At 44.1% G+C, this 22435-nt stretch overlaps 1 protein-coding gene and 2 pseudogenes across 5 annotated transcripts in view; 1 reads left to right on the top strand and 2 right to left on the bottom strand.

Moving 5' to 3' along the window:
* Window positions 1-22435, top strand: part of ARHGEF28 (Rho guanine nucleotide exchange factor (GEF) 28) — a 325034-nt gene that overhangs the window by 22727 nt on the left and 279872 nt on the right. For 2 of the 5 annotated variants that reach the window (XM_010853542.1, XM_010853538.1), the window contains exon 1: window positions 19246-19368. The exons of 2 other annotated variants lie outside the window; for them this stretch is intronic. In XM_010853542.1, coding sequence (XP_010851844.1) covers window positions 19305-19368 — 64 coding nt within the window. In that variant the 5' untranslated portion in view covers window positions 19246-19304. Of the gene's footprint in view, window positions 1-18886; window positions 18967-19245; window positions 19369-22435 lie in introns of those variants that run through there. One more of the 5 variants, XM_010853540.1, reaches the window with a different exon arrangement.
* Window positions 3194-3756, bottom strand: LOC104998400 (annotated as a pseudogene).
* On the bottom strand, window positions 5287-8613 carry LOC104998447 (annotated as a pseudogene).

Genomic DNA, 22435 nt, shown 5'->3' with positions numbered 1-22435 from the left:
TGATGCTTTTGAACTGTGGTGTTGGAGAAGACTCTTGAGAGTCCCTTGGACTGCAAGGAGATCCAACCAGTCCATTCTAAAGGAGATCAGTCCTGGGTGTTCTTTGGAAGGAATGATGCTAAAGCTGAAACTCCAGTACTTTGGCCACCTCATGCGACGAGTTGACTCATTGGAAAAGACTCTGATGCTGGGAGGGACTGGGGGCAGGAGGAGAAGGGGACAACAGAGGATGAGATGGCTGGATGGCATCACCGACTCGATGGATGTGAGCTTGAGTGAACTCTGGGAATTGGTGACAGACAGGGAGGCCTGGCGTGCTGCATGCAATTCATGGGGTTGCGAAGAGTCAGACACGACTGAGTGACTGAACTCAACTGAACTGATGGTTTTTCCAGTAGTCATGTATGGATCTGACAGTTGTACCATAAAAAAGGCTGGGGCTGAATAATTGATGCTTTCAAACTGTGATGCTGTAGAAGACTCTTGAGAGCCCCTTGGACTTCAAGGAGATCAAATCAGTCAATGCTAAAGGAAATCAACCCTGAATATTTATTAGAAGGACTGATGCTGAAGCTGAAGCTCCAATACTTTGGCCCCCTGATGCAAAGAGCTGACTCATTGGAAAAGACCCTGATGCTGGGAAAGATTGAGAGCAGGAGGAAAAGGGGATGGCAGAGGATGAGATCATTGGATGGCATCACCAATTCAATGCGCATGAGTTTGAGCAAACTGCCGGAGATGGTGAAGTACTGGGAAGCCTGGTGTGCTGCAGTCCATGGGGTTGCAAAGAATCGGACACGACTGAGCAACTGAATGATAAACAGCAAATGCTTTGAGCAGTAGAGTTCTCAGGTTGTTTAACTCATCATATTGGCAGAAAGGAAGTCTGTTTTCTTAAACACTTAAATGAACAAGTGCTTGTCAACTGATCTTACAAAGGTAGCCAGCCCATTTCTGGTAGGATTGGTGCCTTTCTTTTGTTCTCTGTTAGCAATCAGTTCATCTCTTTGCTCTAACGTTAATTACATGACACTGTTTCATTGTATACTTCCTACAATAGAGCAGGAGTTTCCAAGGGCAAGGACCCTGAAATTCTGTGGGTGAAAAGTCCCTTGGCTGTTGGGAACAAATGGGACCCGAATACAGGAGGAGAGTTGGATGAGGGAATTGGAGGCAGAACCAGAAAGACAGAGCTCTGAAGGCCTGATATGTGACCAGTTGATGTTATGAAATGTTGGTTTCAAAATAGGGAATGAAGTCTTTGTTCAGAATGACGTGATATCTTAAGGATGGGGTAATAAAAGGAAAGAACCATAGTCATTCTTTCCAATAGTTTAATGTAGTTAGGGAAATGAATTGGTAGAGCATAACTTGCATGAGCTCATTTCAGAGATGGGCAATGGATGTGGTCTGGAGCTGATATTATAGACTGTCCTTCAATAAATCACTCATTTGCTGTGATTAAGTTTACTGGGTACCTTCCACACCTAGGATATTTTGTATAGTATCGGTGTTTTACTAAATGCTTTGTCAGCTCTCATCTAAAATGAGGTTTTCCCCACAAATATGTAATATAAATGTATAGGCCACACACCTAGACAGATCTGTAATAAAACATGGGCACATACGCATGCACTGAATCAGGGCCGGCATATTTTCTGTAATTTGGCTAATAGACCTGCTTGCTCCAAACTCTGTGCCCTGCCTTTCTTCCTGTATTTGTGTCTTTGAGTCAGTGTTTCTGAATCAAGGCATGATTTGTTGGTAGGGAAGATCAAGGCTTTATATCCACGATTATCATTACCATATTAACCTGGATTATATCACTCCATTAGTTAGCTTTCACCTACTGGAAGACAGGAATGTAAAGAACTAGGAGATGAAAGGTAAATACGCATGTGTGTATGTGTATACGTTGGGAGTGGGGTTAAGATGAACTAAATTTAGTGGCCTTATGAGAAATCCTAAGATGATGAGATGGAGAAGGCAATGGCACCCCACTCCAGTACTCTTGCCTGGAGAATCCCATGGACGGAGGAGACTGGTGGGCTGCAGTCCATGGGGTCGCTAGAGTTGGACACGACTGAGCGACTTCACTTTCACTTTTCCCTTTCATGCACTGGAGAAGGAAATGGCAACCCACTCCAATGTTCTTGCCTGGAGTTTCCTAGGGATGGTGTAGCCTGGTGGGCTGCCATCTATGGGGTTGCACAGAGTCGGACACAACTGAAGTGACTTAGCAGCAGCAGCAGCAGCAACATGATGAGAAACAGTGATTAAGCGTGACCATGTATTTGGCCTTCATATTATTAAACATTTATTTCTTACAGTTCTGAGGCTAGAGGTCCAAGTTCAGGTGCTAGCATGGTTGGATGAGAGTCCTCTTCTGGATCACAGACTTCTCATTGTGTCCTCACCTGGCAGGAGGGGCTAGGGAATGGGCACTCATTCCATTCATGGGGCCTCCACGCTCACCACCTAAGAACCTCTTCAAGGCCCCATCTCCTAACCCCATCATCTTTTTTAAAGATGGTAAAATTTTTAGCATACGAGTTTGTGGGGGAGACACACTCAGGCCTGCACTCACCACACCTGTGTATTCTGTTGATGCAAATGTTTTCTAGACTGCATTTCCACCCCGAGAGTAGGTAGAGAGTGGTTCAGTTCATGGCATGTGCAGATCTGCCTTGACGTGCTGTTTACTTTTTTGCTTCAGGCTCTGCAAAGTGTGGCCTTTAGTTCCTAGTTCCTTTCTAATAGTGCATTTTTCAGAATAATGGGCTCAGTGTTGCTTTAGGGAACACATTGTTATGTGAGAGCCACAGAAAACATGATCTGAAAAGGGGACTTCTAATTTTCCTGAGGACTTGAGTAAATAGTCAGAGAGAAAGGGCCAAATTCTACCTGCCTCACGGCAGGCATTGCAGTTTTTGGAGCACATCCAATCCTGAGAGCCATCCGCTTGTCCAAGTTCAGGTTGACAGAAAGACAGAGCCTTATTCTTTGGTCTCCCTTGGTGAGGACTATCAACAAGGAACTTATACGCCGTGAAATAGAACCATTCACTCCAATAGAAGTTTTTCACCAAGACTTTATCTTGATGACGTAACTAAACCGCGCCACCACTCCCCACCCCAATTTGAAGGAGGATTAGTACAGTGGATGTTATAAAGCAGGTATGAACAGTTTGAGGGACTGGAACCAATACTAACTGACAAAAACCAACTTCATCTAAATCATCATAAAAATGTTTAAGTAAAAAAAAGGGCGGGGAGGGCGCAAAGGGGTTTTCAGATTGAACAAGATCATCACATTTTATCTAATACATTCAATTCTGGCTAGGGTATACCAAAATGGAAACAGGATAACTATAAAACAAAACTTCCACTACAGCACACTGCACACACCTGTGTCCCACCTGTCCCCCTAATGCTTCCAAACGCAACTATTTCCCAGCCTGTTGGGCCTGTCTATGAAGGAGCACATAGATCTTCTGTTTAATCCAATCTTTGTTATAAGGCTGGTATGTCTGGGTATCAGCTTGGTAAATAAGTCAGCTGACGTCTGCCAGGTCATCAATAAAATCAAACAGCTGACTGATATCATATGTGATAGAGGGGCTGTTGGGATTCATTCTCTTCAGATGTTCTTCATACATTTTACAAACACCTTCCATACGCTCATTCACAGATTCATAGCGTAAGTTCTGCCTTCTGGCCTCTTGGTAGGCTATACCAGCAAGGTGGTGTGAGACATCGCACCAAGTCTCCCCCTGCAGCCGATGCCGACTCCGCCACTGCACACGAGCTTACTCCTCTGTTTTCATTTTTAACTGAAAATCAACATTAATATATAATTTATGAGTTGGGTAATTGATAATTTAAATGAAAATATTAGGAATTTTAACAGTAGATCTGAAAAGAAATTATGTGCTAATTTCCTGGGGGATTGTATAAAGGACAGTATTATGTAGTTAACTGGTATGACTTTCTAGAATGTAAGAACTCTCCCATGAGGAGGGCCCCTTTATGGGGAGACTTGAAGTTGGCTAGGCTCTCTTTTGAAGAAAAGGCACACCCGAGCCATCAGGAGCAGAATGGAAATCTGTCCAGATTTCTAAGAACAACATGGCACAGTTCTTCAGGATGCAGGACTGTTCCCGTTTTGGGACATTTCACATCCTTGGTCACTGGGTGCCAAGTGCCAAGGTCTATTCTCGTCAGCACTTCGAACATTCTCCCCTTTCCCTTCTCCTTGTAAGTATGCACAGGTCCCCACCAACATAAAAAGACCAAAATATCGAACAAAAGCCCCTTCATCTTCCTCTTCACTGCACTAGAAGTGATTCCCCATAACTTTCTAATTTCCAAAGACCATGGCCCCTTCTGAGTCCTCATTCTCCCTGACCTCACTGCAGTCCCTCATGAGCTCTGCACAATTATGTACTATTATTATTTAAAATTCTGTATTTTTGGCTCTGTGCTGATTCTTCGTTGCTGTGAGTGCTTTTCTCTAGCTGCAGTGAGCAGCGGCTACGCTCTAGTTGCTGAGCACTGGCTGCTCATTGTGGTGGCTTCTCTTGTTGCAGAGCTTGGGCTCTAGGGCGTGTGGGCTTCGGTAGTTGCAGCGTGTGGTCTCAGTAGTCGTGGCTCCCAAGCTCCAGAGTACGGGCTCAGTCGTTAATGGCCCATGTGCTTAGTTGCTCTGTGGCTTGTGGGATCTTCCTGGACCAGGGATTGAACCCATGTCTCTGGTCCAATCGAATCCACATTGGCAGGTGGATTTTTCTTTTTTACCACTGAAACACCAGGGAAGCCCACAATTATGTATTATTATTGAATTATTGTTTAAGCTCTTAAATTGCTGCTGAATTCCTCATGTGTTTGAACTTGTCTCTCTATAAATGTCTTGAGGGCGGGATCTTATATTTCTCTTTGCCTTTAGTAATATTTAGGACAATGTATTTAATATTTAATTTGTTAGTTGAAGATTTTTTTGGTAACTCATTGGACTGTTTTAATATTTAATCTGTAGAAAAGTTCTTTTCTGTTTTAATCTTGAATCCCCACTGCTGATTTTACATCCTAATTATATATGTGATAGAAATTTGTAGTTCTTCTTCTTTTTTTTTTTCTTAATCAGGGCAAAGGTGAGACCCAGATTGGGTCTTTATTTAGACCTCTAGTCTTCGTCTTGCCTCAGACAGAAGAGCACATCTGTGTTCATGCACACACTTACACATACACACACATTCACAGACATACACATGCCTAGGAGTATACCAGCCAAGCTGGGAAAGAAGAGTGAGGAACACTGGGTGACTTAATGCAAATAGGGGTCAGTTCAGCCCCTTTGCTGCCTGTCTGGTGGTGAGCTTCTCGCCTGAGGGCTTAGTAGTAACTTCCCTGTGTGTTTCTCATTGAGTGTTAAAACAAGGCCCACAGAAAAAGGCACAAATGTAGAGAAATAGAGACCAGCAGAGGAGTGTAGGTGAAGAGAGAGATCTAAAGACAGAGATCCAGGCAAGGAACTACAAAGAGAAGCACAGACACCAAAGCAGAGAGAGTAGGTTAGAAAGCAGCAGGGAGGTTGGGAGCCAGGAGGAAACTGGGGAACAGGACACCAACCCCAAAACTATCTCTGGCACGGGAAATTTAGCCTGCTTGGGGGTGGGGCCAGGGCAGGGAGAGCGCTGGGAAGGAGAAGCAGTTTTAGGAACTCGATGTTCCACCTCCCCTTGGGCCTGGGAGCTGTGCCCTGTTCAGTGGTGGCCCGCCCCAGACCTCCACACATGAACCTGTAATCCTGTTCTGGTAGTTGAGAACCGGGGCCTGGCTACTTGGAACAGGAGAACTGGCCTGGCTACAGGAGCTGGGGGAGGTCCCAAGACCCCTGGGAGACTCTGGAGGAGGGGGTGGGCTAAGGACAGGGACTGAGGCCAGCTCTGTCCTCCAGATGGGTGCATCCATTGTAGTGGCTGCTCTGGGGGCAAGCACAGTGGGGGCCAGGGGTTCCGCAGTGGGCTGGGGCGCTTGAGTTGAAAATCGGCGGATCTCCTGGACTCTGGCAGTTTTGGGAGGCCCTGAGGAGGTGGGTCCAAGAGTCGGGGGAACCTCATCAAAACAGAACATGGCAGTTTTAAGTTGGCAGGGCTGGTGCCGCATGAAATCCAGAGCCTTAATGCCCTGCTTAGCGGCTGCCCGAGGCCCTTGGGATTGGGTCTTACTAGGGAGAGTTTGGGCAGCTTGGCGGAAAAAGGGTGGGAGCAGTGGGTTGTAAGCAATAGAAGGTGGAGCACGTATGTTGGGTGAATATTTCCAGAAGAAGGCAGTGAAGGGGTAGGAGAAGGGCTTCTGGGCCGAGGGCCAAGGCCAGGACCAGGTGGAGCTTCCACCACATACCTGTCCGCTCGGCTCTGACGTTTGGCAAACAGCTCCCCTCCCCCCACCCTGAAGCCTTGGTGTTTCAGGGATTCCAGCCGAAGGGGTTACCCTGTTCACTAACCCATGGAGGAATCCTCGAGAAGGGGGCTTAGGAGCCACTGGGGGTGGAGTCTTAGGAGTCGTAGGGGGTGGGGTGTTGAGAGCCATTGGAGGCGGGGTTTTAGCTGTCACGTGAGGCAACGTCTTGTAACTCCTGCCCCCTGGTGGCTGCATGAAGTTGCAGGCTTCAGCCCTGAGGCTCAGAGCATGCTCCTCTTGACCAGATTCTGCTCCCCCAGCCCGGGGTTTTTCATCCAGGTTTTGCACCAACGATAGCAGCTCGGGGTTGGGCGAGTTATTCGTCTCCTTATTTCCCGACCAGAACATCTGCTTTTGGGTTCCCCGACGCCGGGCCTCCTGGAGGATGCCCGTGCGAGCAGCTGGCACGGAGATGCATTGCTCCTGGGCGCTGTGGGGCTCAGGGGCCGCAGAGCTAGAGGGGCAGGCGCTTCTGGGCACGCAGCAGGTCGCAGAGGCGATGACAGGAAGATAGAAGTGGTGGAGGTCATGGCAGCTCCGCTAGCGGGGGCCGGGGGCTCTGGGGCTCCGCCTGGTGTAACAGGATGATTAGGGGCTGGGATGTATAGGGAGCTGGTGGCCGTCACGGGGCCGGAGGAGCGTGGGGTGCTGGGGGAAGTGGGGACTGGCACGTGGCTTGGAACCCCTTAAGTGAAGCTGGGCACAGGAAAGGTACCCTGCGGAGGAGATAGGAAAGGCGGTGGGGCGGTGCTGAGGCCTCCCAGGCTCTCATTTGCCCTCTTGGGAGCTAGGGGCCGGAAAATAAGCAAGGTGGTACCTGACCGCTGCCCTTGTAAGCCGGGAGTGCTAGCTGAACGGTTAAAGATCCTTGGAGCTGAGGTAGAGGTTCCACAGCCGGGGAGGAAAGGTCTGGGGCTGACTACAGGGGCTGGCAAAGGGCTGGATGGGAGTAGAGCCGCCTCTGGCGGAGCGTTTTGTGGCCGGGGTGGAGACTGCAGGCCCTGCCCGTTGAGCGTGGCCACTGGACCTTCCTGGGCCAGCTGCTGGGTGATGGAGGCTGCGCGCCGGCACTGCTGTTCAAAGAGTTGGGCCCCTCGCCTGGAGGCCTGACTCGGCTGCCCTCCCAGCCCCCGGCCCTCTGCTGTGCCTGAGCTTAGTCTGGCTAGCTCCATGTCCAGGTAGGGGCTGTCCCAGTCGCACTGGTTGTTGAGGCTGCGGGCTTCGGAGAAAGCCTCTTCCTCCAGCTCGGACTCACTGGTTGGAGGCAAGCCGTCCTCCTCCTCAGCGCCGGTCCCCACGGCAGCCCCAAAGCTCACTAGGGTGTATTTCTTGGCTCTCTGCTGACGTTTCTTAAACATCAGTACCCCCTTGGAGTGGGGGTTAGGGGCTGCGGTGAGCAGGATGCAATCGTCTGGCATTTGGTCTTGGCCTCCTTCACACTCGGCTCTTGGAGGCTCTCTGCCCTTTGTAGCTTGGCTTGTTTGGCCTTCTGGGTATAGGTGGTGGTAAGATCTTCTGCCACTGGGTGGGGAACAGGCCCCGCCATAGGGATGAGATGAGGGCCAGGCCGGAGGGGGCCATGAGGCAACAGCAGGGCCTCATCAGGGGGTGGCTGAAGAGTTGTCCTATCCTCCCAAGATGGGGAGCTCACACGACTGTCACCCTGGCTGGGAGGGCCAAGGACAGCAGGTGCCGGCTCTGCAGGGCTGTCAGACAGGTAGACCTCATCTGGTAGGGCTCCTGGAGGGGTGGGCCTTGTGGAGCCTCAGTGGTGGGGTCGGCGGGGCTTTTCCTGGGTGGCTGGGCTGTCAGCATCACTGTCTGTCTGTCCTTAGTAAGCCTCACTGTCAGGGGGCGAGAGGAGACACCTGGGCTGGAGAGGCTGGGGAACCGGAGCTCCTGGGGGCTCAGGACTCAGTGGAGACACTGGTGACAGTGCCTGAAGCTCACCCGGGGATGGCGATCGCACAGGTCCCTCGTCCTCTACCCGCTGCACAGCGAGGACAGGCCGATTCCCTGAGACATTGATGAGGCTTGTGGCACTGGCATGAGAGAGGCTGGTGCAGGAGACCCCAGTGATGGCCAAAAGCTGATCCCTGTCTTGGAGTCCTGCTCTGCCTGCCCGGCTCCATCTTCGGATTTTCCTGTGCATGAGCACACACGTTAGGACCAGAAAGATGGTGAACTATTCTGGGCAGGGCAAAGCCGGAGGAAACTCTGGTGGAGGTCCGTAGTGGTCCTGATGTGCTCATCAGTCATCCGACTATGGTGCCAGGCAATCTGTGTGTCTTAATTCCATCCTCTCAGCAAGTTATTACAATGGCATTCTTCTTTTCTCCATTCTACAAATGACAGAAACTGAGGCCAAGATTAAATTACCCAAGTTAGGGAACTGCAGGGACAGACATTGAACACATGCTGCCTAAAAGCAAAACTACTGCCCTTTAAAGTCTAAGTGTTGCAGCAATTCCCCAGTAGTTCAGTGATTAGAACTCTTGAATTTTCACAGCCAAGGGCGTGGGGTTGGATGCCTGGTCAGGGAACTAACATCCCGCTAGCCACAAGCCCTGGCCAGAGTAAGTAAATGTACAAAAAGTATACAATATCAGAATAATCATAATTTTTAAAAATCCCCAAACCAAAAAACATTATACTTTCCATTCCACAAGTCTTATGACTGGCAAAGGTCATGGGTGAGAGAACCTCCAAGACGGGAATCAAAGGGGCCGGGGTCAGCAGGAAGTCGCTACAAGACTTTGTCTAATATGTCATTGGAAGGAGAGTTACTAAAGATAGTTCAATTGCATCTCGGTCTGGAGTGGGACCATAAAGTTACCACGACATCTCAGTGGGGGAGGAAAAAAGGAAGTACATAGAATCCTCAGAAGCCACCGCAGACGGCCAACATAGAAAAGAAACTAGTGCGTACTCAGTAGTTATTATTCTTATCATAGGTGGGTCACGTTTGTTCAGATCACAGGAGCCCAGGGGTATAGATGGATCTTAGTCACAGTAACAAAACAGTTTTTGACGTGGCTTTTGAAAACATTTGAACCCCAGTTCTCAGTCTGTTCCTCCTTTCTGAGACACAGCTTGAGAGACACACCAGGCAGAGTCTTTTCTAACAACTTCAACTGCAAAGCTCTCTCATTTTCCTAAACTCTTAAAGCATTTGCTGTTTAACATTACTTTCTCCACTCCTCGCCTCCTGGTTACTGCTGCACTGCTCTCATTAGGCTGCTCCTTCCAGCATGGGTGTGGCCAGGCAGACCAGCGACCTCTCCAATCTCGGCTTCAAGTGTTCCTTCTCAGTTCTTATCTTGCTTTGCTTCACAGCTTTTGCTCCCTTGTTCATTTCTCTTGGATTTTGTCACATTTGTCCCCTTCTAAATTTCTAACATGGTAATAGATGGTTGGGAGTGTGGAATCTGGAACAAGACTGCTTGGTTTTAAATTTCCATTCTACCATTTAGTTGTGTGCCTTTGAGCAAAGTGTTTAACCTCTCTGTGCCTTACTTTTCCCATCTGTAAAATGGGGACAATAGCAGAAGGTACTCCATATGTTTGTGAGGACTGGATGAAAATTGTCTAGTACAGCTCCGTAAATGTCAGCCCTATTTCTCTGTTCCTCAGTGCCTTTTGTGAGCTCTCCTTCCTCTCCGTTTCTCTTGGAGTTCTCCAAGTTTCTGTTCTAAGCCCTTTTTGAGTTTGTGTGTATCCACTTCCTTACTCCATCTCATTTACTCCCAAATGACTTTAATTACTGTTACTGTATTATCAAAATCTTTCTCTCCAGCCCAGATGTCTTTCTGGAACTCCAGGTCCCTGCTTTTGACCTGTCTTGGACACCAGTCATCACATCTCAAGCTCTTAACGGCCATAACTCATTTTTATTTCTTTCTCCAAGTCATCTATCTGCCTCCCCTTTCACTTTCCCCTTCTTGGTCAGTGGCACCGTCTTCCCCATTGTCTAAGCCAGGAACCAAGGAGTTCCCATAGATTCATTCCTCCTGGTCCTTATGCCCTACATCTAGTTAAGCACCAAGGCCTTTTCATTTTGTTCTTTAATCTCTCACATTTCTTTGTCCTCCCTAAAACATTGCTTTGAATCAGGCTCTCACTGTCTTTCACCTGAACAATAGCAATGGTCTCTTGCTTGACTTCCTTGACTTTGGTCTCTCTCTTTTCAGTTCATCTTAGCCCTGCGTCACAGAGATCTCTCTAACACGCAATTTGGGTTGCTTGCCTCTGTTGCCTAAAGCCAGTAATTGGCTTTAAGTTCATGTTACTTAGTATGATGTAACATTGGGGCCTGAAAAAATTTTCCATCTTTCTCTCCCACCACTGCCCTATGCATACTTCCAGTAGTCCTGGAGGTGTTTGTAGCTCCATGAATAACCCTTTCTTGAATGCTTCTGTGTAGTTACTCCTATTTCTTCTACTTGAAATGTCCTCCCATTTCACCGTCTACCTGGTGAACGTCACTGATTTTCAACAAGGGTCGCTATTGGCATTTGGGTGGGACAGTTCTTTGAGCACAATCAGTCCAGTATTATTGAATGCTCAGCATGCACGGTTCCGATGCTGAATGCCAGAAGCAGTTCCCTTCCCTCTTCTGCTCCTCCCCTGCCCCACGAACTCAGTCACATAAGAACCAGACATGCTCTGCCCTCATTTCCAAATGCTTTTCTAAGTAGGAATGCCCTTAGTAGCAAGCAGTTGTATGTATTCTTTAAGACTTAGCTTAGGCCTCATCTCCTTGGGGAACCATGCCTGATACCTCAGCTGCTGAGTGATTTGAGCATTTCTATCTCCCTGGATTCGCAGAATCCCACACATTTTATATTCTCATTGTTTTCCGTTTTCTCGCTGGGCTGGCAGTTTCCCTAGGAAGAACTCATCCCTCCATCCCCAGTACCTAGGATATAATAGACACTCAATAAAAGTATTGTCAGGCGAGTGTATGCTCCTCGATTCTGTCTCGTCACAACAAAGATTTGGAGTGACGGACATTAAAGCCCTTGGCGTGTCACAGCTCTCGGGTCTTAGACCGTGTTATAGCTCTTAGACAAATCAGTGTTACAGCTCCATGTTACAGCTCTATTTTATTTAGATAATAACAGGAAAATCCATCCCTGATGTGTGAGGGCGTGTGGACCCAAAGACGCGAAGAGAAGAGCGCCCCAGCATGTGTGGGTGGGGGGGGAGGAGAGAGAGAGAGCCCCAGCCCTTTGGCTCCTTTTTTTATATGTTTCCCTCCCCTGGCCCTGCCCTGTGTAAATTGGGTTAGCCAGGAGTGCTGTTTGTTCTACCTGAGGTCCTCACTCCGGTCCTCGGGCCTTCCTTTGTTCTATTTTCGTGGGCTTTTCTCTTCCTTATCTTTTAGCCACCACCATTTTGAACTCCTTTTCCCTGGTGGCTCAGACGGTAAAGCGTCTGCATGCAATGCAGGAGACCTGGGTTCGATCCCTGGGTTGGGAAGATCCCCTGGAGAAGTAAATGGCAGCCCACTCCAGTATTCTTGCCTGGAAAATCCCTACCAGGCTCCTCTGTCCATGGGGTTGCAACGAGTCGGACACAACTGAGCAACTTCACTTTCCCTATTCTAACTACCTAACAGTACTTATAGAGAAAGTGAATGGTTGTGTTTTCCTTGGTATATAGTTACCTGTTCCTCTAGCTTATTTGCCTGTTTCATATCAGTATACCCTTTCTTTTCAAATAGATTTGATAGACATTTGAAGGGAGACATTTATACTTTTTTTTTTTTTTATGAGTACTAAGCATATATAGGAAGTTTGGAGTAAATGTGCTAAACTAAATGAAACATTTAGAAACTAGCTGTTTCTCTGAGGTTAAGCTTCATTGCTTTTAATCATTAAGGTCATATTTCTAAATGTGAAAGCATCATTTGAGAATTTTTCCAGGCTTTACTCATTTGTCCACTAGTCTTATAGTTTAGAATTGGGTGCAGTAATCTAGCTATTCTGGTTTAAGAATGTAATTTTTGTGGTTAGTAGGTGGAGAGTACCTTTATGTTCCTGCAGAGACCGTATAAAACCTAGTTGGGAATGGGGAGGTGGATGGGGGTGGTGTAAAGCCACAGTTTGCTGTCTGAAATGCAGATGAAAGCCATGGGGGAGGTGGGGCCTTCCACCTGTGGTTGGATTTGTTAACATCTCAGTGGCCATGCTCCTAAGTTATCAGGAGAATTTTCCATGCGCCTATTCCCCCAGCTACTTTCTTTTGTCTCTATAGTCTGTTTAGCAGTCTTTGGGTCAACCTTGTGACAAGACGACCTTAGGTAAGTTACTACCTCACTTCAAATACTTCTTTGGCTTCACATTGCCTCTAGAAGGGATTTTCAATCAGAAGTATGTGGTTTTTTAATCTTGGATCTCACAAGCTTAAACTAAGCCCGTGACTCCACAAAAGAGAACCACTTTCATGACTTAGTTACTTTGTTTCTTGCTCATAAATAGTATTTCCTACTTTGTTCACTTCTTTGTTCACTTTGTTTCTTCTCTAACATAGTTCTGAATTTCTTTTGACATTTTAAAATTTGAAATTTATTCTTAAAGCTGTCACACAGAATAATCAAAACATGTCACAGGTTGAGAAAGAATCCTAAAAATATTTTAAGCAGTAGCAATATCATTGGAAAATGACGGTGAGAGGTGAGGGGCTGTGGACCACCTATGGTAGCCACTGCAAAAGAGAAAATCGATTAGGATACATAAGTTCTAACATGACTTTTCAAATTGACAGTTTTATTGAGCTAATTGTACAGTCGCATTCAGTTATAAGAAATACTATTAGTTGTTGGTTGGTTGCTAAGTTGTGTGCGACTCTTTGCAACTCCATGGACTGTAGCCCACCAGACTCTTCTGTCCATGGGATTTCCCAGGCAAGAATATTGGAGTGGGTTGCCATTTCCTTCTTGAGGGGATCTTCCTCAGTCAGGAATCTAACCCACGTCTCCTGCATTGCAGGCAGATTCTTTACTGCTGAGTGCCCTAGAAACACTGTAGAAAACCTTTATACTCTCTGCCCAATGGTAATATTTTATAAAACTATAATAAGCTCAATTGCCCTACAGCTCAAATGGTAATGAATCTGCCTGCAATGCAGGAGACCCGGGTTCAATCCCTGACTTGGGAAGATCCTCTGGAGAAGGAGATGGTAATCCACTCCAGTATTCTTGCCTGGAAAATCCCATGGACAGAGCAGCCTGGTGAGCTACAGTCTGTGGGGTTGCAAAGAGTGGAGCGTCTAACTGCTGCTACTACTAAGATCAGTTGATATTGACAATGATACAATGTACTCATCTTATTCAGGTTTCCCAGTTTTACTTATATTTACTAGTCTCTGTGATCTTAAATTTCAGCATCCTTTTTTATCACCTGTGTAAGTTCACGCATTCACCGCCACAGACAAGATACTGAATGGTTCTGAACCCTTTTATAATCATGACCACCTTCCCTCCTTACCCCTCCCAATACTGTATTCTGCCTCTGGCCACTACTAATCTGTTGTCCATTAATTTTTCTCATTTAAAAATGTTATTATATATGTGGGATTATGGTCTGTGACCTTTTGGGATCGGCTCCTATCGATCAGCATAATTTCCTAAAGATTGATCCATGGCGTGTAAATAGTCAGTTCCTTTTAATTTCTGAGTAGTATATATTGCTTTCTTAGGCATGTACACACATAAGTGTGCATACAGACAGCAGACTGTGCTGTCTTCAACGTTCAACTGTTGAAGACATCTGGGCTGATTCTAGTTTTTGGCTGTTATAGATAAGGCTATTACCAATGCTGCTCCATACAGGTTTTTCTGTGAACATAAAGTTCTATTTCTCTGGGGGTGGAGGAAATACCCATTAGTGGAATTACTGGTGGCAACGTGTATTTAGTTTTTAAGAGACTGCCCAACTGTTTTCCAGAATGGCTATATTATTTTGCACTCTTACCAGCAATGTGTAAGTGATTAGTATCTCTACATCCTTTCCAAGATTTGGTTATGCACTGTGTTTTGTTATAGCCATTTGAATGCTATATTGATATTTCATTATGTGTGTGTGGTTTTTGATTTTTTTTCACATTTATAGCCTTCTCATGTCTTTTGTATACATATTGTGTACATATATTATTTGCAAAAATGGGATTACACTATATGTTTTAAATAACTTTCATTTTAAATTTAACTTGGAATGAACATCTTTCCAAGGCATTAAGTATTTCTTTCTATAGTAGATATAACAGCTGTGTAGCATTCCAATACATGAACCAAAGTTCTCTTTTTGAATTAATTGACCTAGAACATAGTATTTGTCTCAGGTATAAAACACAATCATTCCTTATATGTATATACAGGTATCCCTTGGTATTCGTGGAGGACTGGTTCCAGGCCCACTGGTGGACACTCAGATCTGTGGATGTTCGAGTCCCTTGCATGAAATGGTGTAGTGCAGTCAGCCCTTTGTATCTTCAGGTTCCACATCTGCGGATATGGGAGACTGATTGTATTGTGAATTGATCACCACAGTAAATCCAGTTAATATCCATGGTGGTTTTAATTTGCATCTCTAAAGTGGTTAATGATGTTGAACGTCTTCCCATGACCTTATTTGCCATGCAAATATCCTCTTGGTGAAACGTCCATGTCTTTCGTCCATTTTCCAACTGGATTGTTTGAGCGTTCTTAATATATTCTAGATCCTAGTCCTTTGTTGGGTATTTTCTCCCAGTCTGCAGCATGCCTTTTGATCTCCCTCACTTGGGCTTTCACAGAGGAACACTTTTTAATTTTGATGTCTAGCATGATGGAAAAAAAAGAGGTCTTAGTCTTTAATGTCCAGTAGTCCCTTGAGAATCTGAAAGCTATAAACTCTTGTCAGAAAAATGCACATCACACAAAATTTCATACCTAAATTTTTGGTGTTCACAGACTCTATAAAGTTCATCAATGAACTATAAGTCATATGAATCCACTTAATTTGCAGTAATCCTGCAGAAGACTCTGGGGAGAGTTATTTTTCTTTTGTTGAAGTAAAAAGTGGAGAAACTCTATACTTTACAAAATAAGAGAAAGCTATATTAGCCAGGCTTTATTCTGTTGAGGACCTAACTCAAATGCCTCTTTCTCAGCAATATTTTTCTTGACTACTCTGGGATACATTGCCAGATTGCTGCTTTAAACTTCTTGGGCTGAACAGCTCTGCCAAGAAAACAGTCTTTCTTGTATTGAATTTGAGCTTTAAGGCATCAGCAAATGAGTGAACTTGTGGGCATTTCACACCTGCCAGGTCAGTTTTAGTAGCATGGCTCTTTACAGTACGTGACTTATTTTTCTTGCTCCATTTCCTTGTTTTATAAAGATGAGTGCACAATAAGAAAATAGAAATGAGATGCTGGTGGTGAAGCAAGGGTTGATAAATTTGATATGATCATTATCTGTGCCCAAGCAGAGAACTGTCAGCATCAGTTAGTTGTATTAAACTTGATCATGCATTCCATTAAGATGGAAAAGTAAAAAGCTCATTGTCGGAAAAACTGGAGTGTATTTTGTTTACATTCTGACTCAAAGCAAACATGAAATTAGGAATGTTGTTAGGTCTTTGGCAAAGGAGTCTCGCCCCTTGGAAGTCTGTTGTTCACTTTTGTTGCAGATTTTTATTTATTTATTTAAAATTTTGGCTGTGCTGGGTCTGCTGTTGCTGCGTGGGCTTTTCTCTAGTTGTGGTGAGTGGGGCTACCCTCTAGTTGCAGAGATGCAGGCTTCTCATGACCGTGGCTTCTTTTGTTGCAGAGCGCGGGCTCTAGGGCATGTGGGCTCAGTTGCCCTGCAGCACGTTGAATCTTGCTGGACCAGGAATTGAACCCACGTCCCTTGCACTGGCAGGCATGTTCTTAACCACTGGACCACCAGGGAAGTCCTTGTTGCAGATTAAGTATGTGTTGTTTTGGGGATGAATTGTGTGTTAACATAAGAGGCCAGTGACCTTTACTCCCTCTGGTTTCTAGACCTGTTACTCTAATTTATCTAACTCCTCAGTGTTTCATAAAAATATCATGTATCCAGGTCTGTCTTCATGCTGAATCCTCCTTTCTCTCGTTCTGTGTATGTAACTCATTTATCGCTTCATGCTCGTCCTATACTATCGTGTTCTGCCAGCTCAGGGGTGTTACTCCTTTACCCTTAACTTTTCATGGCTATAGATCTTATCCTGGCCAGGTTGTAAGCTCATCCATGCTAGGGACAGTATTTTTTATATATATATATATATATATATACTTTATGTATTTTATTATCCCTCCCATGACAGCCTGCATAGTGTTGTGCAGTGAATTGACTTTGACATGAGAGAGGAGCTTTAGAGCTGTGTTGCTAATAAGGACATTGATGCCCTGATGAGATGGAACTTGCCCGCGATGCTTGAGTGATTGAGCTTTGCATTGACTATGAAGGATACACTGAACAGATTAATAGCAAAAGTGAGCCAGTAAAGGGAATGTTCCATTGATGTATAAAAAAGCTTTTTGAGGGCTTAATCACTCTGTGTGCAGATACATCCTGTGAAATACAAGCAAGTGTGACTGGTTTGGCGGAACATTTTGCTAGCAGCTAGCTCCTGCTCCTCTTTGTACTTTACAAACGTCCTCTAATTTAGGCTGTCCCATTTCAGACTGACTGGCTCCCCTTCTTCCTCCCCACCCCCAGTCGTTGGAATTAATGAGATCCTTTTGAATGGTTATTGTGTTGCCTGCTTTCTAATCTTCAGACATTTCCCCAGACTGAGTTCACCAAGTAATTCTATTCTTTCACATAAAGCTGCTTAGACCTGCACAAATCAGGTAGATAACTCGAGTCTGAAGCAGGTCTGTAGACACTGCTGTGTATTCAGCAGTAGGTTTATTCTAAAATGCTTTTTTCCTGCCCATCCATTGTGTTGGCATGGAAGGTTTTTACTTAGACTTACCTCCAGTTTAACTGATCTTCTCTCCTCCTGTTAGTATAACAGTTGTGAAATACAATTAAAATTCTACACTCCAAGGTTCACTGAAGGAGCAGTGAATCAAGATTTCCGTCTCCAGTGCCACAGGTTTCAAACTAAGGTAGCAATAGAATTACCCCAATAGTAATTGCTCTCTGCTCTTTGAAGTTTCAAAGTGGAGGGGGAATATTTGGTTCTGTAAAATCAGATAAAATTCTGTGGAATTAGGACTTCCCTGGTGGTCCAGTGGTAAAGAATCTGCCTTGCAGTGCAGGGGGACATAGGTTCATTCCTGGTTGGGGAACTAAGATCCCACATGGCGCAGAGCAACGAAGCCCATGTACCCTGGAGCCTGCATGCCACAACTGCTGAGCCCACACACCACAGCTGGAGTGTGCGTGCACCTCGGTGAAAGATCCCACGTGCCACAACTAAAGATCACACATCCTGTAACCAAGACCCAACGCAGCCAAATAAAAAAATTAATGAAAAATCCTGTGGAGGTTGACAGTATTATAGTGATGTGGTACAGGGCTCTTCAGAATTCCTGATACCTGGGAATTCTTCGAGGCCGCCAGAATGAGGCTGAGCTGAATAGACCTCGTTCTTACCCTTTCACCCCAATTACTGCCAAATCATTTTGATCAGTCTAATATGTAGAGGTTCTGAATGATTTTATTTGAAATAAAGATTCAAATGCTTAAAAAAGCCTTTGTGTATGCTTCACATGCAATGACTGGACTTCCCAGGCGGCACTAGTGGTGAAGAATCCCCCTGCCTCTGCAGGAGATGGGAGAGACACCAGTTTGATCCCTGAGTCGGGAAGATCCCGTGGAGAAGGAAATGGCAACCCTACCCCACTATTCTTGCCTGGGGAATCCCATGGGCAGAGAAACCTGGCGGGCTACTGTCCATGGGGTCGCAGAGAGTTGGACACGACTGAGCATGTATGCATTGTAATATGCAATGATGATAAATGATAGTTACAGCTAGGATTTATTGCGTGCCCATTAAGTGTTTTCTCTTTTTACTCTATCAAATCTCTTGATCATCCCAACAGTCTTAAGAGGTAGGTACTGTTACTGTTTCTACTTGACACATGGCCTAGGGAAGGGAGGTAAGTAACAGGCCCAGAGTCACACAGAATAGGGTAGAACTGGTGTTCAAACACAGTCTGTTTCTGAGCCTATATTCCTTGCTTTGAGGTTCTTACAGCTTTTTAGCCAAATGAATTTCTGTCTTTCAGATTGTAGTAATGTTACAAAAGGACTGTGCTGAGGCCAAGGAGAGCATGGGCTCTGGGGTCAGACAGGCTGGATCCACATGCCTTGGCCACAGTTAGCCTCTTGGCTTCATTCTCAGTCACGTGGCACAACTTTGCTGAGCTTTTCTTTGCCCGTGTGAAGTGGAGACAGGGGTGCGGGAGGCCCTTCTAGCTGAAGAGGGCAGGTATCAGGAAGGCCCTTTAAAGTGAAGCTCCTTAAAATGGGGACCACAATTCAGAGGTAACAGTGGTGGAGAAGAGATTTGCCTGGGGTTCTAGTTTTTGAAAATGAAATTCTGAAAATATTTATAAAATTTATATTTTATTCCTTTGGCTGAAAGGCAGCAGAGCATCATGGCTAGAGCTTACCGTTCTGGAGTGGCTGCTTAAATACCAGCCTAGCCTTGTTCAGGGTGACCTATTACACAGTTAGTTTTCAGCTCTGTTGACTCTTAGAAGGAACATAAGGTGAATCATGTGTGTGTGAGAGATTAATTGAAGGAGGTTGTGACTTTTTTTTTTGGCACAACTTATACAGTCGGACATTGGTGTTGTCTTATTTGATTGCAAAGCATTATTATGAGGGTCATTTTTGTTAGAAACACCCAAGATTGTCTTCTATTTTCTCCTAGGTGGGAAGAAGGTACTTGTATTCCTTTACTGTTGAAATTACTGTCTTTAAGCTTTTATCTTATTATGATTATTTCTTTTTACTTGTTGATGGATCTCTGTCACGTTCTCATTGATAGTTTTGTATGTGACTTGAAGTTCTCCAGTACTCAAACTCTCTTCTCAATTTTATTTAACCTTATTTCATGCTTAAAAAAAGATTTCCAGGATTATTTTCAGCATTATTTGCTTTCCAAAGCATACAGCTATAGAAGAAGTTTTGGTGTATAGGATAAAATTGCTAGAGGGTAGATGCTGGTGGGGGGAAGAATGAACACGGGAGGCTGTTGCTTGTAATTCTGTAAGTGGTCTGTTCATTTAAATATTTTTGTTTAGGTAACTTGCTTTGCAGTTAACATTGTAACTGGAGGGACTTGTAAATGAAGGTTTAGGTAACTAAGTAGCATTTTCTCAATGCTACTGAATCAGTGGACATGAGTTTGAGCAAACTCCAGGAATTAGCGAAGAACAGGGAAGCCTGGAGTACCGCAGTCCACGGGGTCACAAAGAGTCGGACATGACTTAGCGATTGAACAACAGCAGCCATGAGGATTCTCTAAGATGATGTTGGTAAAATACTTAATGCAGTACTTCACGTACCATTATCCTTCTAAATGTAGTTGTTTATAGTATTGATAAATATTTGATCTTTGTCTGTTAATAGGTTGTGTGAGAGGCATACACACCAGTTTTTAGCATGTTGAAGACAAAATTAGCCATGGTTTTATATTGACTCAGTCTTAGAATATTTCATTTAGATGCAAAAACTTGGGAAACCCAGAACTTCAAAGAATTGATTTTTTTCTGTAGTAGTTAAATGTTATTTTTAAACATTAAAATACTCTTTTCACCTGTTGAAAACAGTCTAATATTTTTCTTTAGAGTTAACTAGCAATCAAAGATATTGGAATAGTATATATTTTTCAAAAAATATCTAAAATATTGAATTTTTTGTATCTTGATGATCTTTTCACAAGATTGTTTTCTCTTTTGGGAGTAAAAGTAAAAGTTGCGGCTCTCTACTGAGACCCCAAATTAGTCCATGGTGTCTGCCAGCAAGACTAGAACTGTATTGGCTCTTCAGTTTCTCAAATATTAAAAAAAAAAGTGCAGTACGATATAAAAGTACTTGAGTCTCAATTTTTGAAATCGCAGGTGGAGAACTCAAGCGTTAGAAAATGAAGCGCGGCGCATGACACTTCTCTTGCATTGTGCAAAGCTACAGCATGTGAAGAACTTAGGCAATTGTGACTTGTTTAGCAAATACAAATTTTTTATCATTAAACTTGATGTAAAAGGAGGTGTGGCCTCATTACACCATGCAGCTCTGCAAGTGAACACAGAGGTTACTGCTTTTAGCTATAACAGAGGAATTAATTTCAGAAAAGTGAGGATATAGTTTTTAATATCTGATTTGGTTTGAAGTTTTATTTGAGGATATATTTGCTTTGAACTTTTTTATTTACAGCTTAAGTAGGTGATCCTGATAGAGGTTTTATAAGTGTTGGAATTGAGGCTGAGAACTGTGGGGGTTTTGGTTTTAGTTTATTTTTTCAAGCAGTGAAATATAGTTTCTCTGGAAAACAAGAAAACTGCTGCTCAAAATGGTTCTTAACTGTCTTCACTGAAAACAGGCAAAAGGTAAACAGAAATAATAAAATATGAGTTGTTAAATATCAGGTGAAATGTAAATATGTTGTTTAGCCCTTGATGTTTTACTTTTCGTCTGAGATAATTACAGTCCGAAGTTGAGGCAGGCGTTTGATGAAGTGGGCCTTGTACTGACTGCAGACCCTGGATCCTTCACAGAGCTGTGCCAGGTTGGATTCTGGACTGCACTTCAGCCCACTTGGGCCTTTTCACTGGATAAACACACAACTCTAGAGGCTCTGGTGAGCGCCCTGCACTCCACAGGTCATGCCTTAATCTACTGAACCCGGAGGAGGAAGACTTGGGAAAAGCAGCCTAACCATTGTGGGGAAGGCTTGCTTACTTTATAGAGCAGAGCTTCAAAATGTTGTCCTGTACCCTTAAGTATGAAATGTTAGCATGTATCCCGTACTTAATGTACTTATTAATAAAACATGCTACTGTGGCACGGACATGAATTTGAGCAAACTCCGGGAGATAGTGAAGGACAGGGGAGCCTGGCGTGCTGCAGTCCATGGGTTGCAAAGACTCAGACATGACTTAGTGACCGAACGACAATAACTACTGTAACAGTGTATATTCTAAAACATACCTCAAATCTAAAAAGCTGTAAAGGTTAAACATTGTAGTAAAAAAAAAATTTTAATAGCCCCTTTTGTTCTCACTAAAAGCATTGACATGTAATACATGGCAGAGTAATATAGTGATAATGTGCCACTGTTTTGAAAATCTATGCTTAGTAATTTTAATGCTGTGTAGTACTTTGGCTTGAATGTCTGGTTCCAAGTACTGTTTATTTTGAAATTGGTTTTGAAGTGTCATAGCTGGAAAGGATACCATACTATGGTAAAAAAGACTCTAATTGAAGAAGTGAGTGCTGGGTGTACTTATAAATAAAGGGATTTATATTTTAATCCCATCCAACAATTATATAAGAGTTTGTTTAAATGTAGCTAGTAAATTCCCATTTTTCCTGATGTTAATCATTCTTCCTGCAAATTAATCAGAAGTTTTTGCATTAAAAAGGAAAAAAAACCCATGAAACATTTGGCAAGGTTAAAAAAGTATATTAGAAAGCCTTTCCCCAAAATTTAAAGCATGTGTGTATGAGGGCTTTAGTAGATGGCAAACTTTAAATAATTTTTGCATCAAAATCACAAAATAAAAACATACAAATACTTTTTCAGCATGTTTTTACGATGGTGTATACTGTCTATAACCTGTTTCTTTTGAGATGCCTTTTCTTTTTCACTTATTAAATATCACCCCTTTCTAGAAGGGATAGGATATTTATTTGAAAAATATTTTAAGAAAAATCTTTTGTAAACAGCCAGTTTTAATCTTAGAAAACCCAGCAAAAGTTTGGAACACTTCTATTTTTGTTAGAAGAT

The sequence above is a fragment of the Bison bison genome, unplaced genomic scaffold, assembly GCF_000754665.1.
Source record: "Bison bison bison isolate TAMUID 2011002044 unplaced genomic scaffold, Bison_UMD1.0 scf7180017864329, whole genome shotgun sequence".
In the NCBI taxonomy this organism is placed as follows: domain Eukaryota; kingdom Metazoa; phylum Chordata; class Mammalia; order Artiodactyla; family Bovidae; genus Bison; species Bison bison.
The sequence above is the reverse complement of the archived record's forward strand: the minus strand, read 5'-3'. Positions and strand labels throughout refer to the sequence as shown.